The sequence below is a fragment of the Oncorhynchus masou genome, chromosome 26 (genome assembly GCF_036934945.1).
Source record: "Oncorhynchus masou masou isolate Uvic2021 chromosome 26, UVic_Omas_1.1, whole genome shotgun sequence".
NCBI lineage: Eukaryota > Metazoa > Chordata > Actinopteri > Salmoniformes > Salmonidae > Oncorhynchus > Oncorhynchus masou.
Genome location: NC_088237.1, coordinates 2,987,823 through 3,006,423, shown reverse-complemented (window position 1 = coordinate 3,006,423; position 18,601 = coordinate 2,987,823). Strand labels below are relative to the sequence as shown.

The window sequence follows — 18,601 nt, the reverse complement described above, 5'->3', positions numbered from 1 at the left end:
TAATCTCTCCTCCTTCAGTAGCAGTTCTTCTTCTGTGGACTTTATATCTCAACCAACTTTAAGGTGTATTACTAACACCAACTAGACTGGAGTGTGGACCTTTCAAGTTTCCATTAAGGTTGTACTAATGGTTATTGATGAAAATGTGTAAGACGTAGATGCTGTCAATGAAAATCTGTGTTTTTTGCCCCCAAAGCTCTGTCCCGATTCAGTCAGCTGGCGTTACGAGCATGGTCGCAAAGCTAACGCTAGCTAGCTAACGTTACCACAGCCAGAGATATTAGCAAAAAATGGCTAGATAGCTCATGTTCATGCTAACATTAGCTAGCTACTTAATTATGATAGTACAACCTATTTTACCTGAATGACCATCAAATTAATAATTCATAACATTTGTTACTTACAATTCTCATGGTTTTCACTCAGCCAAAACACCCTTAGTCTGTCAAAATAACGTTAGCCGTTCTCTACTCGTCAGCCACTCAGTCGCAATAGAACTAGAATACTATTCTGGCGGACTTCACGTGCTGGTGACGGGAGAATTAACCCACTAGCTGAGTTAAATGTCCATAGCCCAACCTTAATAGCCAAGCACCAACAATCCAAACTTGCTGTATTTATAGAAAACAACCCAACTATTGAATCATTGCCTGCAACCCAGCATTTTGGTCATCCAAACAACCCAACATGTTCTATAGTGTAACTTACATCTCACAGCCATGCATGCAAGAAGCCATGACCTGTCTTGTGCACACTCATTTCTCCATCCTCAGTTTGATTGAAGACCTCAAATCGGTGTTTTTGCCTTGAAACTGATTGCTTCTAGAAAGTGAGAAGGAACAACAAATCAAATCAAATTTGATTGGTCACGTACACATGGCTAGCAGATGTTATTGTGAGCGTAGCGAAATGCTTGTGCTTCAAGTTCCGATAATGCAGCAATATCTTACTGAGGTCCTTTGTTACTTGTGTCCCCGCTCTCCGCTATAGTCCCAGCAAGATGTGCTTCTTTCTACAGCTTAGTCAGCTGAGGGACAGTAGTAGACTAGCCCATTCACTGATCCAGGAGACTGTGGCTGGCAGTTACATCCTGTGGTCATGCATTTGTGTAAAGGGAAGGGACGAAGTGTGTCCGAGTCCACGTCCACCCCATTCTCACACTTAGGGAGGGAAGCCCTAAGTGTGAGAATGGGCTTCCTGGAATCACCTCTTCACTGTTGACGTTGAGATTGGTGTTTTGCGGATACTATTTAATGAAGCTGCCAGTTGAGGACTTGCGAGGAGTCTGTTTCTCAAACTAGACATTCTAATGTACTTGTCCTCTTGCTCAGTTGTGCACCGGAGCCTCCCACTCCTCTTTCTATTCTGGTTAGGGCCAGTTTGTGCTGTTTGGGGAAGGGAGTAGTACACACAGTGTTGTATGAGATCTTCACTGAGATCTTCACTTTCTTGCCAATTTCTCACATGGAATAGCCTTAATTTCTCAGAACAAGAATATACTGACGATTTTTGGAAGAAAGGTCTTTGTTTCTGGTCATTTTGAGCCTGTAATCGAACCCACAAATGCTGATGCTCCAGATACTCAACTAGTGTTAAGAAGGCCAGTTTTATTGCTTCTTTAACTTGTTAACGGTACAGGTTCCCCAAGGGGTACCACACCCCCCCGCTCAACTCAAACGGTGGCGCACAGAATGCAAAAATATTCTTAGAAATATTTAACCTCCACACATTAACAAGTCCAATAGCTCAAATGAAAGATAAACACCTTGTTCATCTACCCTGTAGCTCAGGACCTGAAGCAAGGATATGCATATTCTTGGTACCATTTGAAAGTAAACACTTTGAAGTGTGTGGAAATGTGAAATAAATGTAGGGGAATATAACACATTATATCTGGCAAAAGATAATACAAAGAAAAAAACATACATTTAAAAAAAAAATTGTTCCATCATCTTGGAAATGCAAGATTTTGGCCACTAGATGGCAGCAGTATATGTGCAAGGGTTTAGACTGATCCAATGAACCATTGGAACCATTACTGTTCAAAATGTTGTATCAAGTCTGCCCAAATGTGCCAAATTGGTCAATTGATACATTTTCAAGTAGATAACTGCAGAGAACATACAAAAATGACATGGTAATAAAACATTTAAGTTTACACACTCCCAGGAATGTCATAAATTATGAATAATTAGCTTTCCTTCAGAAAACACACTAACCTTCTAGCCAGACACAGCAGGGGTTCAAACTGTAGAACCCAGTTCCTAGATCTGAATATAAAAATTGATTTTTTTCAAACAAAACTATGCTTCATGTTTTCATGGGGACCCTCAGGTTACTGAATGTAAGTACATTATTTACCTTCAGAGGTGAATGTATCAAACCAGTTGCCATTATACGTTTTTGTTGGTGTGCACTCTCCTCAAACAATAGCATGGCATTTTTGGACAGTGCAGTAAATTGGACAGTGCAGTTAGATTAACAATAATTTGAGCTAGTTTTGCAGCTGAGGTGAAAGAGGAGCTATTATGATAGAGGAAACCAAGTCTAGATTTAACAGCTTTGATATGTGCTGAGAGGAGGACAGTGTACCGTCTAGCCATACTCCCAAGTACTTGTATGAGGTGACTACCTCAAGCTCTAAACCCTCAGAGGTAGTAATCATGCCAAACCACATGGCCTTTGTTTTGCAGGTGTTCAGAACAGGGCAGAGTTTATTTTATCTTATGTAACGTTTATTTAACTAGGCAAGTCAGTTAAGAACAAATTCTTATTTACAATGACTACCCAAGCCATACCCTAACCTGGACGAAACTGGGCCAATTTTGTGCTGCCCTATGGGACTCCCAATCACGGCTGGTTGTGATACAGCCTGGAATCAAACCGGGGTCTGTGGTGATGCCTCTAGCACTGAGATGCAGTGTCTTAGACCACTGCATACCTCGGGAGTTCGACTAAATCTTGTACACATGAATTTTGTGTTGTAGATATGTGGTAGTAGTGTAGGGGCCTGAAGGCACACACTTCATATGTTGCAAAATCTGTTGTGAATGCATTGTAATATTTTTAAAATTGTATAATTTTTATGGACCCCAGGAAGAGTAGCTTCTGCCTTGGCAGCAACTAATGGGGATCCATAATAAATACAAATAGTCAGGCAAGAGCAAGGACAGACTGGTATCAACAATTTTGTGTCTAAATGGCACCCTATATTATAGGGAATAGGGTGCAATTTGGGACACATCCAGCTGGATCCAGGTATTACAAGGATTAGCTCACCACCGTATGCCTCAAGGTCTTCAAAACGTCAAGCTAGGAGACTGACTGACTGACAGTGTTTACAGATTAGAAATCACTGTCACTAGAAACTCTATTGAAAAATGTATAATTTAATCTACTGACAAAGGGATAACGTGTCAAAGGGGTACCAACTGAATGCACCTGAATGCACCAGTTACAAACAAAGTGTAATCACATAATCGCAAAGTGTAATCACATAATTTATATCTTCGATAAGCGCTTCACAGTTACACAGTGAACATCAAAGGAGAACATAAAACACAGGTGACATTTTCTGCATCCAAATGGCACATTAATCCTTAAATATAATGCACTACTTTTGACCAAGGTCAAAGTAAGTGCACTATGTAGGGAATAGGGTGCCATTTGGGATGTAGCAATGGACTGGAGATAGACACTTGACGACATGTAAAACAGGAGGTAAAAACAGTGTTGTCTTACTAATCCGATCATTCTCATCTTTACAAGTTGTTCTGCCCAATCTTGTACACCCCATACTTTCTTTGTTTACATTGCTGTAACACCCCTCATGAAAATATCATTTTAATACAATTTCCTGATCTATTTGTGACCAACTGGGTATTGAACCCGCGTTATCTGGAGTGATTTAAGACTGTTATCCCACTGAGCTAAGGCCTACTGTTTTTACAAAAAAAAATACTGCAACTTTGCTGTCTCCACTGACCACACTGTCTTCTAAACGCTGGCTGCAACACAGTCATCCACAAGGAGTATCTGTTGAAAGGACCCCTTGGGAAAAACACTTTTCGACTCCTCTTGGTGCAGAATCTGACTCAAGCAGATATTACGATATCTTGTTACATTCAATCAGTAAACCTGCTTGACTATTTTTTTCATGATTTCTAGCCAGCTGTCTCTGTGAGTGAGAAACTTTCCTCCTCTTTGGAGTCATGCGATACTGTAGCTAAGATTAACTTCTCTTGTCCTTCTCAAAACGAAAGCATCTATGTGCAGAGTGGACTCTACTTCCGATGATACATTTTCCGCTTTGAGAGGGAAACCCCTTACACCGAAACTAACAGAGTCAATTCCACCACTGACCCGATGAATCCCACTGGTGAAACACTGTGCAATATTGCAGAAAGATAGCCTCATCTCAGTTTGCAGGGCCTGGAATGGTTGCCATATGTGGACGCTGTGGTGACTGGCAGGCCACGACAGCCACTGAGAGTTTTGAAGCACAAACACCAGGAGATTTGGTTGAAATATTACAGTCAGAAAGGATACGCGGCTCCTGACAACTCACACAAAGGGTCCGACCTTTTAGTTTGTGCCTTGGACACCAACTGCTGGTGGGGGAGTCCCGAGACACATGATGAGCCAGTGGGGGGGGGTCTAGACTACGTGCAACACTGTATAACGCGCCCGATAAGGAAACAAATCAAGTTGTAAATGTCCCCACGAGATCGGAGAGGAGCCGACAAGCCCCTCAGAGGGGATAAGCTTAGAATAGAGTTGAAGTCGGAAGTTTGCATACACTTAACCTATTTTTGGGTAGGTGGAGGGAGTCTAGAAGTGCATCTAGGAGTCTTTGGGTTGCCCGAGAATTTATAACACAGCTTTTGATGATCCTTGGTTGGGGTCGAAGCAGATTATTTGTTTTAATTGCAAACGTAATCGTGGTCTGCGAGTCCAGGATTATGAGGAAAAACGTTAAGATCCACAATATTTATTCCACGGGACAAAACTAGGTCCAGGATATGACTGTGGCAGTGAGTAGGTCCTGAGACATGTTGGACGAAAATCATAAAAGCAATCAAATTAACTGTTTACCTTTGATAATCTTCGGATGTTTTCACTCACGAGACTCCCAGTTACACAACAAATGTTCCTTTTGTTCCATAAAGATTATTTTTATACCCAAAAATACCGATGTTTGTTTGTTGTGTTATGTTCAGAAATCCACTGGAAAGAGCGGTCACGACAACGCAGACAGAAATTCCAAATAGTCTTCATAATGTCCACAGAAACATGTCAAGTGTTTTTTTTAATCAGGTAGTTTTTAAAATATATATTCAATAATACAGTGCCTTGCGAAAGTATTCGGCCCCCTTGAACTTTGCGAACTTTTGCCACATTTCAGGCTTTAAACATAAAGCTATAAAACTGCATTTTTTTGTGAAGAATCAACAAGTGGGACACAATCATGAAGTGGAACAACATTTATTGGATATTTAAAACTTTTTTAACAAATCAAAAACTGAAAAATTGGGTGTGCAAAATTATTCAGCCCCCTTAAGTTAATACTTTGTAGGGCCACCTTTTGCTGCGATTACAGCTGTAAGTCGCTTGGGGTATGTCTCTATCAGTTTTGCACATCGAGAGACTGAATTTTTTTCCCATTCCTCCTTGCAAAACAGCTCGAGCTCAGTGAGGTTGGATGGAGAGCATTTGTGAACAGCAGTTGTCAGTTCTTTCCACAGATTCTCGATTGGATTCAGGTCTGGACTTTGATTTGGCCATTCTAACACCTGGATATGTTTATTTTTTAACCATTCCATTGTAGATTTTGCTTTATGTTTTGGATCATTGTCTTGTTGGAAGACAAATATCCGTCCCAGTCTCAGGTCTTTTGCAGACTCCATCAGGTTTTCTTCCATAATGGTCCTGTATTTGGCTTCATCCATCTTCCCATCAATTTTAACCATCTTCCCTGTCCCTGCTGAAGAAAAGCAGGCCCAAACCATGATGCTGCCACCACCATGTTTGACAGTGGGGATGGTGTGTTCAGGGTGATGTGCTGTGTTGCTTTTACGCCAAACATAACGTTTTGCATTGTTGCCAAAAAGTTCAATTTTGGTTTCATCTGACCAGAGCACCTTCGTCCACATGTTTGGTGTGTCTCCCAGGTGGCTTGTGGCAAACTTTAAACGACACTTTTTTATGGATATCTTTAAGAAATGGCTTTCTTCTTGCCACTCTTCCATATAGGCCAGATTTGTGCAATATACGACTGATTGTTGTCCTATGGACAGAGTCTCCCACTTCAGCTGTAGATCTCTGCAGTTCATCCAGAGTGATCATGGGCCTCTTGGCTGCATCTCTGATCAGTCTTCTCCTTGTATGAGCTGAAAGTTTAGAGGGACGGCCAGGTCTTGGTAGATTTGCAGTGGTCTGATACTCCTTCCATTTCAATATTATCGCTTGCACAGTGCTCCTTGGGATGTTTAAAGCTTGGGAAATCTTTTTGTATCCAATTCCGGCTTTAAACTTCTTCACAACAGTTTCTCGGACCTGCCTGGTATGTTCCTTGTTCTTCATGATGCTCTCTGCGCTTTTAACGGACCTCTGAGACTATCACAGTGCAGGTGCATTTATACGGAGACTTAATTACACACAGGTGGATTGTATTTATCATCATTAGTCATTTAGGTCAACATTGGATCATTCAGAGATCCTCACTGAACTTCTGGAGAGAGTTTGCTGCACTGAAAGTAAAGGGGCTGAATAATTTTGCACGCCCAATTTTTCAGTTTTTGATTTGTTAAAAAAGTTTGAAATATCCAATAAATGTCGTTCCACTTCATTATTGTGTCCCACTTGTTGTTGATTCACAAAAAAATACAGTTTTATATCTTTATGTTTGAAGCCTGAAATGTGGCAAAAGGTCGCAAAGTTCAAGGGGGCCGAATACTTTCGCAAGGCACTGTATATGCATATTCTAGCATCTGGTCCTGAGAAATAGGCCGTTTACTTTGGAACGTTATTTTTCCAAACATAAAAATAGTGGCCCCTAGCTTCAAGAGGTTAAAGTCAAAAATGTAAAAAAAAATGTGAATATTATCTGACCTCAAGGTCTGATAGAAATTCATGTAACTCAGTGAAGAACGCTGTATACGGCCCAGGAGGCCTGTAAACAGTAGCTATAAAATGTGATTGAGTAGGCTGCAGAGATTTAATGACTATAACTTTTTTTGTAAATCAACACCCCACGACCACCCCTCTTGCCCTACCAACCCCCACCTCACCCCCATACATACACTATGGCACAAATCACTTCCTCATTATAGTTCTGATGTAATGTAAGCTACCCCCCTTCCTCCCCACTGGTAATGGCCTTGACATTAAAAACTGATAAGACAACAACAGACTTAAATGTTTTACTCTCATGGTATAGATCTGCATTGGTGTTGTGATTGCTAACTGCTGACAGTACAGTTTACACACAAACTTACAGAAGACTAAGAGTAAAGTTGAATTGATTATATTTTAATTCACAATTGACTAGATTTTAATTCACAATGTCGAAAGCACATGAACATGGTTAAATTGTCAATTCCACTGCAGAAACATTTAATCTGACACCAATGCTGGTAGCTATGGTCTGAGAGGGATTAAAGAAGAACAGAACCTCAGTAACACAACAGCATTTCAATGCTTTATCAAAAAATTTGGCTATTTCATTATCAATTTTACCATCCATGATAATGTCAAGGAAATACAAAATATTACTGGTCAATGCCATGTGCAAATTATAAAACATCATTAGATGACATGTGCAGTATGTCCCTACTCTTATATGTTAGGGGTAACTTGTCAGATATAAATGGCTACAGCATTATATGGGTTTAGGATTACAGTTTGTATCTGAGAGCACATGAATGATACATTGGAGTTTATCATATAAGAATGCACAAGGATTTCAAGACAAGCTGGACATGGAATTGCTTGTCATCGGGACGTAATTGACACGATCATATACAATATAAGGGCTTATGAGTGTGATAAGATGAGGTTGGAGTGTATTGTTGGAGTACAATAATTCATGATCAGCTTTTCAGGTATCATGTGTGGAATGACTTGGAGAAAATCTTTTGAATTCATAAAAGAAAATAAAAATATAATGTTGGGTGGTGTCAATTTCAAGGGTTTTAAAGAATTATATTATTTCATCATCCAACTCATCTCCTAAATAAAGCTGAATTTAAATGGACTTGATCCCCAACCCTGAAGAGAGGAGTTATGAAGGGGAAAGGGGACGAGGGTGCACAGGAGACCGAGGAAATGAGACGTGGATAGGGGACAGGTTGAACAGAGGGGAATGATACATTGGAGTTCATCATATAAGAATGCACAAGGATTTCAAGTCGAGTTTGACATGGAAATTGCTTGTCATCGGGATGTAACTGAGCCCCCTTATTCCCTCTCACCACCACGGCCCCGTCCCCAGTTGGCTCTGCAACCAATCGGCATAGTTGGCCACCCGGGTGTAAACTCCATAAACCCTCTGGCTCCCACATTCCTCCGGGCCCCCCCATGACACCAGGCCTTGGGCCACCCAGCGCCCGCTTCCGGGCTCCTCCATCACGAACGCCCCCCCGCTGTCCCCAAGGCACGTGTCACGCCCACCCTCGTAGAAGCCGGCACAGAACATGTTGTCAGTGATATTGTAGTTGATGGAGCGTGATGCATAGCTGGCCTTACACTCCTCCTGTGCCACCACAGGCAGCTTGACATACTGCAGCACGTCCGACACCATGCCCAGGTCAGAGGAGAGCGCGGTGATGTCAGCGGCCACAGAGGCATTGGGGTTGGAGATGCCCCAGCCGGCCACCAGGCCCAGGGTGTTGAGCTGGGGGCTCTGGGGCCTGTCTTTGCCCTGGGGAGGGGGCAGGCAGACGGGCCGCACCAGCTCCCCTACTGGCACCGCCTGACTCAGCTTGACCAAGGCGATGTCGTTGTTGTAATTGCGAGGGTCGAAGTGAGGGTGGAGGATGACTTGTTCCACAGTGCGGTTGGTGGCATTTTGTTTGGCACGGACGTCGTGCAGGCCTAGGTAGACTCGGACGTGTTCGGGCGCCACAGGCACTACGGTGGCGCCGCGGCGTTGGGAGCGCAGGACGTGAGCAGCGGTGAGGACCCAAGACTCAGAGAGCAGGGCACCGCTCCCGAACCAGCGGTCCTCCGGGACACGGGACATGTCTTCCACAGTGAGGAGGACCTGCCAGGGGAAGAGACCTGGCACAGTGCTACGCCCCCCGACGATACGCTTAATCTGTGCTGGGAAGGGCTGGGACGGCTCCCCACATGCTGAAACACACAGACAGAGACACACAGTGTGTGAGTTGGACTCATGCTCTCGTGATGAGGTAGCCCTGTTTGCAACTTAAAACCAGTGGCACGCTCGGTCCAAGAAAGAATTTTGAAATAGTTTAGAAGATGGTTTCCTGAACAGGAGACCGGAACTCGGATCTCTACAGATCGGATCCATACACGCTTACTGTACAAATTCAACAGTTAGGCCTGCAGTTGTGAAGCTTACCTGGCAAACAGGAAGGAGTTTTAGTCCCATGTTCTGAGTTGGTCCACTCTCCCTTCTCTCCACAGGTGTACATACCTGCACAGACAGTCAATAAATTACATACAGTTGAAGTCGGAAGTTTACATACACCTTAGCCAAATACATTTAAACTCAGTTTTTCACAATTCCTGACCTTTAATCCTAGTAAACATTCCCTGTCTTAGGTCAGTTAGGATCACCACTTTATTTTAAGAAGTGAAATAAGGGCATTTCACAGCTTTTATTTCTTCTGACCCACATTCCCAGTGGGTCAGAAGTTTACATACACTCAATTAGTATTAGGTAGCTTTGCATTTAAATTATTTATCTTGGGTCAAACGTTTTGGGAAGCCTTCCACAAGCTTCCCACAATAAGTTGAGTGAATTTTGGCCCATTCCTCCTGAAAGAGCTGGTGTAACTGAGTCAGGTTTGTAGGCTTCCTTGTTCGCACACGCTTTTTCAGTTCTTGACCACACATTTTCTAAAGGATTGAGGTCAGGGCTTTGTGATGGCCACTCCAATACCTTGACTTTGTTGTCCTTAAGTCATTTTGCCACAACATTGTAAGTATGCTTGGGGTCATTGTCCATTTGGAAGACCCACTTGCGACCAAGCTTTAACTTCCGGACTGATGTCTTGAGATGTTGCTTCGATTTAATCTTAATATGTATTGACGTTTTGCTTGTTTGATGGTTCGTCTGAGGACATAGTGGGATTTCCTATAAGCACCCGGATCAGTCTCCCGCTCCTTGAAAGCGGCAGCTCTAGCCTTTAGCTTGATGCGGATGTTGCCTGTAATCCATGGATTCTGGTTGGGATATGTACGTTGTACGTACAGTCACGGTGGGGATGATGTCATCCATGCATTTATTGATGAAGCCAATGACTGAGTTGGTGTATTCCTGAATGCCATTGGATTAATCCCGGAACATATTCCAGTTTGTGATAGCAAAACAGTCCTGTAGTGTAGCATCCGCGTCATCTGACCACTTCCGTATTGAGTACAGGTACTTTCTGCTTTAGTTTAGCTTGTAAGCAGGAATCAGGAGGATGAATTGTGATCAGATTTGCCAAATGGAGGGTGGGGGAGAGTTTTGTATGCATCTCTGTGTGTGGAGTAAAGGTGGTCTAGGATTTTTTTCCCCCTAGTTGCATATGTGACATGCTGGTAAAAATTTGGTAAAACTGATTTAAGTTTGCCTGCATTAAAGTCCCCGGCCACTAGGAGCTCCGCTTCTGGGTGAGCCTTTTCTTCTTTGCTAATGGCCTTATAGAGTTGGTTGAGAGCGGTCTTAGCGCCAGCTTTGCTTTGTGGTGGTAAATAGATTGCAACGAGTAATACAGATGAGAACTCTTGGTTGATAGTGTGGACGACAACTTATCATAAGGTACTCTACCTCAGCCGAGCAATACCGCGACACTTCTTTAATATTAGACATCTCACACCAGCTGTTATTGACAAAAAGACACACACACCCTCCCCTCGTCTTACCAGAGGTAGCGTCCCTGTTCTGCCGGTGCATGGAAAATCCCTCCAGCTCTATATTGTCTGTTTATTCGTTCAGCCACGTCTCAGTGAAACATGAGATACTACAGTTTTTAATGTCCCTTTGGTAGGATAATCTTAATAATAGGTCATCAATTTTGATTTCTCACGATTGCACGTTAGCAAGGAGAATGGAAGGAATTGGGAGTTTACTCGCTCGCCTCCGGCTTCTCAGAAGGATCCCCGATCTGAAAGGATCCCCTTTTCCCAGCGTATTTTCTTCACGCAAAAGGCGTGGATCTGGGCCTGTTCCAGTGAAAGGCGTGGATCTGGGCCTGTTCCAGTGAAAGCAGGATATCCTTCTCGTCGGACTCGTTGAAGGAAAAAGTTTCTTCCAGTCCGTGTTGAGTAATCGCTTTTCAGATGTCCAGAAGTTATTTTCGGTCATAAGAGACGGTAGTAGCAACATTGTGTACACAATAAGTTAAAAAAAATAAGTTACACAAAACGAAAAAAACAATACAAAATTGCACAATTGGTTGGAAGAATGTAAAACATCAGCCATTTTCTTCAGCGCCAGCTATTTATTGAAGTTTTTGTATTAAATGTTGTGTGCCATGTGTTATGCATTCGAACACGGAACCCAAACCAGCTGCGCACATTCTCCATCCTGCATAAATGTATTTTGTCCCCCCACATCAAACACGATCACGACACGCAGGTTAAAATATCAAAACAAACTCTGAACTAATTATATTAATTTGGGGCCCGTTCGAAAAGCATTCAACATTCATGGCAATTTAATTAATTAGCTTGCACTTGCTAGCCAATTAATCCACACATAAAATGGTCAACGGTCATTTCTAGTCATCTCTCTTACTTCCAGGCTTTTTCTGTTCTTGACTTTATATTGGCAACTTTTATAAATTAGGTGCATTGACCTCGTTTGTCTTTCAGTCACCCACGTGGGTATAACCAATGAGTGGGTACCTGCTTCTATAAACCAATGAGAAGATGGGAGAGGCAGGACTTGCAGCGCGATCTGATTCAGAAATATAACTGATTTCTATTTTAGCCCTTGGCAACGCATACGCTTGTTGGCGCCTGCGAGCAGTGTGGGTGCAATAATTGAATAACATAGATTTCTAAATTTATTTTGCAATGCTCGCTCACACGACGTGAGCCGTGTGGTCAGCCTGTAAGTGGTTTCTCATGGTTTTTGTATGCAATGTTCGATTATGTAAATTCTACATTTCTTCAGTTTGTGTAAACTGTGAGCAAGAATAAATAAAGTCAAAGCTGCTCGTTCCCTCAATTACCATTTAGAAAATATCAACGAGACCTAAAAATAGCATATGATGATAATGATTTTCGTAATTTCTCAACAAATCAATGTAGCCTAATGGCAGGCAGGAATTGAGTTTCAAGTAGGCCTACAGATATTCCACAATTTGTATTTGTATATATTAAGGATCCCCATTAGCTGCTCCCGAGGCAGCAGCTACTCTTCTTGCGGTCCAGCAACATTAACACAGTTATATACAGTTTAAAATATTACAGTTCATAACACTATACCCAATACATTAAGTGTGTTCCCTCAGGCCACTACTCAACAATCACATATTTACAATACAACATACATGTGTACGTGTGTAGAGTGCATGTCTTATCATGTGTGCCTGTGTGTGTGTCTCTTCACAGTCCCATAAGGTGTATTTTTATCAGTTTTTTATCTGATTCTACTGCTTGCATCAGTTACCTGATGTGGAATAGAGTTCCATGTAGCCATGGCTCTATGTAGTACTGAGAACCTCCCATAGTCTGTTCTTGACTTGGTAATTGTGAAGAGAACTTTGGTCGCATGTCCTGTGGGCTATGCATGGGTGTCTGTACTATGTGCTAGTTGTTTAAACCCCTTGGTGCATTCAGCATGTCAACACTTCTTTCAAAAACAAACACTGAAGTCAAGCTCTCCTCCACTTTGAGCAATGAGAGATTTACATGCATATTAATAATGTTAGCTCTCCATGTGCTTTTAAGGGCCAGCCATGCTGACCTGTTCTGAGCCAATTGTAATTTTCCGAGGTCCCTCTTTGTGCTACCTGACCACACAACTGAACAGTAGTCCAGGTGCGACAAAACTAGAGCCTGTAGGACCAGCCATGTTGTTAGTGTTGTTAAAAGGGCAGAGCAGTGCTTTATATGAAAGTGTTAATTATTTGAAGTGAAGTTTTTAAACTTGTTTTAATTGTTAACTTAACTATTATTCATGATGAACTAGTGTCAATGTTGATTAATCCTAGGTCACAATCCTGCAATAAAGAGCGGAAGGGAATCTGTCTCTAATTTGTCTGCTTCTGTGTTTTATTCTCAAATGAACACTACCTTTTTGTTCAGTTGTAAGCTCTCCAATTAGTTTTATTTGATTATCACTCTTTTTTTTCAGAATATCAGCCATGTGAACCCATTAAGCAAATGATATTGTAATGCAACGGCAATTCAGCCATAGGCCTACAGCAGTGGTTACCAACACCAGTCCTTGAGTAACCCCAACAGCACACATTTTTGTTGTAACCCCGGACAAACATACCTGATTCAACTCATTGAGGGGCTGATGAGTAGTTGACAAGTTGAATCAGGTGTGCTTGTCTGGAGGTACAATAAAAATGTGTACTGTCACGGATACTCATGGATCGGAGTTTCGAACAACTGGCCTACAGTATGATGGCATTTGCCTTATGGCCATTTGCAATGCACCCATTGACATTGTGCATCTGAAGCAAATAATAGTTTAACTCACACATTGTTTACATAGTGTTGAGCTATATGTTCTCAATTTAAAAATGAAAGCAGTAAACAATGCATATGAGGCTAATCACTATACTCGTTTTTTATACATGCATTGTGCTGACATGAAATTGTTTAGTGCTAATCCAACCCCTTGTAATCTCGGTAGTGAAATGTCTGGAATCAGATGATAGGCTATTTCATTTAAAACATACACACAACTACTACTACCACCAAGTTCAATGACATACTTTTCTACCAGAAGGTCTCAGTGGCACTTGGAGTTGCCACTATGATAATGAATATGGTTTGACTCATGTGTTTAAACTGTAAAGAAAGAATAGTTAGTCTATAAGAAATATATTTTATTCAATGGGGCCAGAAAAAGCAGAGATGACACACAAAATACTTTTCATTTCACCCATACAACAATATAGCCTATTATTGAAATAAAGTATGTTCACAAACTCATAAACAATAGTATTTTAAATACATATATCCAAATTACATGTTATATAGTCATACAGTATAAGGGGCATGAGGACAAGGTGAAGGTACTTTGTACTCAAATGGCACAACAGATTCATTTAGATTGACCAAAGCACAGCATAATAAAACCATCTTGTACCATCTTGTATTGTATTGAGGGATGTCTCCTTTCATATCTGGAAAACGACAAAGTAGTAAACTGCTGCAGCATTGCTCAGCTTCACAGTGGGAATCAAGTCGATGGGTGTCTTGATAGAGGTCAGCTGGTGAACCTACAGTACATAAACAAATGAAAAGCACACCTGATGTTAGAATATACTGTAAATACATTAGGTAATCTATATCATCAGGGCTCTTGATTGTTTGGTTGTGTTTAATTCATTCAGGTGTTTTAGTGTTATATAAAGATTCAATCTATTGTTGGAACAAACAATAGTCAACACAGCAGGTTGTCCTACCCCATTGAGGCCTTTTTCCTATGACTGTAATGTCCATACATTTCCCCTCTTATGAATAAAGTGCTCAACAAATTATCATTGGGTCAGTACCACTGGAGACTTTCTAGACAATAATATCCTCTTCTAGGCTATTTGGATGTCATATTGTAGAATTTGTTTATCCCCTTTTCATGGTCATGGCTAGAAGGATCCAGCTTTTGTCAAATTAAAATCACATTTGACTTTTTTAGCAGGTTAGTAGTAATTACACAGCAGGTTAAGATAATTAGGTTAAGGTTAGGAAAAGGTTCAGCTAAAATGCTAAAAAATATATACTTATAACATTAATTTGACAAAAGCTGGATCCCTTCTAGTCATTACCCCTTCTCATAAGTCTAGATTGCATGGTTGCATCTAAGAAAAGGTTGTTTTATTGTTCTGTCATCAGAGTAGGCTTCGGCTACCGTCATCTTAAAAAAGATTCTGCTAATGTCTCCAGTCATATAAAGTGTAGTAGAATTTAATTAAATGTTTATCAAAGACCACATTTTTCCTGTGCAAAGGAAATAAACCTGTAGGCCTATTCCACTACACACTCATTAATAGCCTAAAGTATGACTATCCAATCTACTCATCACATTAGGAATAGAAGGCTTACATTAGTCTGCAAATGCGATGATAGATGCATACAATCCTTCGTTATAATACTGCATTTTTATGGTAAAAAAAAATTGCTTCCTGAAATACTTGAAACTCACTCGCCGCCTATATAAGAGACATGGTAATAGCTAGGCTAAAAGCTATATAGCTAGCTAATGTTGGCTAACTTAGTCTTGTTCTTAACGCCTGTTTAGCATAACAGCCAAACTAAAAGAAAAAAACTAGCAGACTTACCAGTGGGTTCAGGACTTCACGAGCAAAAAGGTTTCTTTGCTTTTCTGACCGTTCTTGAGGTCTTGTCTCGTTGGTGTTTCATGATTGCAGGTCATCTGTAAAAAAAAAAAATCCTGTTGTCTTTCCTGCTTTGTTAGAGCAGCTAAATACTGCACAGAAATTGACCGTGATAATGAATCAACTTATTTTAGGCACTGTTAACATGCAGCATGGTGTAGCCACTTGGCTGTAGTTGTCCATATAATTGATGTGGTGGGCTTCCAACATGGCCATCAGGATGTGTCATACATCAACTGGCAACCCTCTATGTTGACCTTTAGATTATTAGTTAGGCTACAGTGAAAAGCATGAGCTTTCAGGCCTATAGGCCTAATATACGAATATTGAAGCGGCTCAGGTGTAGCCTAATCCAATGGTTTAATACTCGGTAGGTTTATTGATTGTACATACATATGAAAGTAATGTCAATATGTAGCCCAATCTAGCTATCATATAATTTGGTGCATTTTACAATTTGGTGCATCTCGGTTTTCATAAAAATAAAATTGAATCCTTGCTTCCCTTGTATACAATATTGCAAACTTTTTAGGCTATTTCGTTTTCAGCATTCACAGAGAGACAGAAACATCTTCATTCTATGTTTAGCGGAAATCTAATGACGCACTTTGCTGTTCTAAGAGTGCTCTGAGGCAGGCGTTATAGTACGAGCGTTTTCAAGTGCAACGTTAATAAAGACGATTTTGGGAAGCCGCTCGGAAATTTAAAGATTACCTTATGAAGGTCATATCGATGAATTTAGCCTTAAGATGCTTTTTGGAAACCGGGCCCTGGCTCTTATAGGAACCAGAGTTTTTCCTGGTCAGGTTGCATGGTCAAGAACACTTTGGGCCCTAAGACGAGAACATACTGTTGATCTTGGGGTGAATCTGGTACATGGACTCCCTGCAGATGTACTGGATTATAGAACCGAACAGGGTGCTGTTGCCAGAGCTCTCGAAGATGATGTCACCCATGGCAACCTCACCAGGAGTCCCACAATCCACCACTGAGAGAGGAAGGAGAGGAAAAAGAGTATTAGCAAATACTGTATGGTTTGAAGAAATGGATCGACAACTGGACAAGGGTTAAAGATGAAACATGGGACATGAGCAGCACAAACATGTCATTAGTTCGGCAGATATAATTTATTCTCCATGTACTTGATAATATTAATGATTTTTTTAATGACTTCAGGGTTCTCCACAGGATTTTTTATAACACAATCAGTCCCACCGTGACGCCGGTGCGATTTGGACTTCTAAACCCAAATCTAACCCTTGTGTGTTTGAGCTAAAGACTTCTGGTTTATACCATTGGATCTTTTCTTCTGCATCCGTTGGTACCAACCATTAGTCTGTGTGATTAAGGGGGGCTGAGCTAGAGTGGTGTTTGTGAGACAAGGAAAATGATGGATCCCGAAAATGACATATCCATACTGCCTGTAGCTCAGGACCTGAAGCAAGGATATGCATATTCCTGAAACCATTTGATTGAAACACTTTGAAGTTTGTGGAAATGTGAAATTAATGTAGGAGAATATAACACATTAGATCTGGTAAGAAAACATGTTTTTTTTTTGTACCATCATCTTTGAAATACAAGAAAAAGGCCATAATGTATTATTTCAAACCAGGCACAATTTAGATTTTGCCCACTAGATGGCAGCAGTGTATGTGAAATGTTTTAGACTGATCCATTATGTTTATGTTCAAAAGTTTGTATCAAAATTGCCCAAATATTCCTAATTGGTTAATTAATAACTTTTTATGTTCATAACTGTGCACTCTCCTCAAACAATAGCATGGTATCCTTTCACTATAATAGCTACTCTTTATTGGACAGTCAGTTAGATTAACAAGAATTTAAGCTTTCTGTCAATATCATATATGCCTATGTCCTGGGAAATGTTCGTATTACTTACAACCTCATGCTAATCGCATTAGCCTACGTTAGCTCAACCATCCCGCTGAGGAAACACCGATCCTGTTTGAGTTTAAAAAAAACATCCGTAGAGTCCGAAATGGTTTGTGCTACAAACGATTAATGAAAAGCAGAGACTCTCACGAACATCCACATGTAACTTTTAACAAGAAACACCTGTTAATTGAAATGCATTCCAGGTGACTACCTCATGAAGCTGGTTGAGATAATGCCAACAGAATGCAAAGCTATCATCAGTCGAAAGGGTGGCTACTTTGAAGAATCTCAAATATAAAATATATTTTGATTTGTTGAACACTTTTTGGATACTACATGATTCCATATGTGTAATTTCATAGTTTTGATGTCTTCACTATTATTCTACAATGTAGAAAATATTAAAAATAAAGAAAAAAACTTGAATGTGTCCAAACCTTTGACTTGTACTTGTAAATTCATTTTTATTAGGTTTTTGCTTTGACTGACCTATTTCAGTCAATAAAATTAATGAATGTAACTGTTTATGTAAAAACTTTGTTAGGCTAAATATAATGGCTGGAAATGCAGATAAATTGGAAGCGCAGAGATTTTTGCATTTTTGAGCACCTGTAACTGCCATTTCCTTCTTTCAATTTTGACATAGGGGTGCAGCCAGTCCACAAGGCACCTTTCTTACATTCTTTGGGGAAAACCCAGACTATTACAGACTACTGAATGGATGGGAGTCTGATGATCACCAATAACATGACTGATAGAAGAGAGATGAGCCAATGGGAGAAAGAATATTGTAGTGGAACTGTACCTCTCGTCATGTGCTCATGACGCTAAAGAATTCAGTCCAGGTTGTGGATCCTCCATAGTGCTACATATGGCATGCTTCTCTTTCTGCTCTGAGATTCTATTTTCTAGGCTGTGATTATTCAATTGAATTTGTATTGGGCTCCCGA

At 40.8% G+C, this 18,601-nt stretch overlaps 1 protein-coding gene across 1 annotated transcript in view; it reads right to left on the bottom strand.

The window, feature by feature from the left end:
* Positions 1–8,335: 8,335 nt before the first annotated feature.
* masp1 (MBL associated serine protease 1) overlaps positions 8,336–18,601 on the bottom strand; it is a 70,746-nt gene continuing 60,480 nt past the window's right edge. The window contains exons 9-11 of the mRNA XM_064938113.1: positions 16,603–16,740; positions 9,584–9,658; positions 8,336–9,351 (exon numbers count right to left, since the gene is read on the bottom strand). Coding sequence (XP_064794185.1) covers positions 8,468–9,351; positions 9,584–9,658; positions 16,603–16,740 — 1,097 coding nt within the window. The 3' untranslated portion in view covers positions 8,336–8,467. The remainder of the gene's footprint in view (positions 9,352–9,583; positions 9,659–16,602; positions 16,741–18,601) is intronic.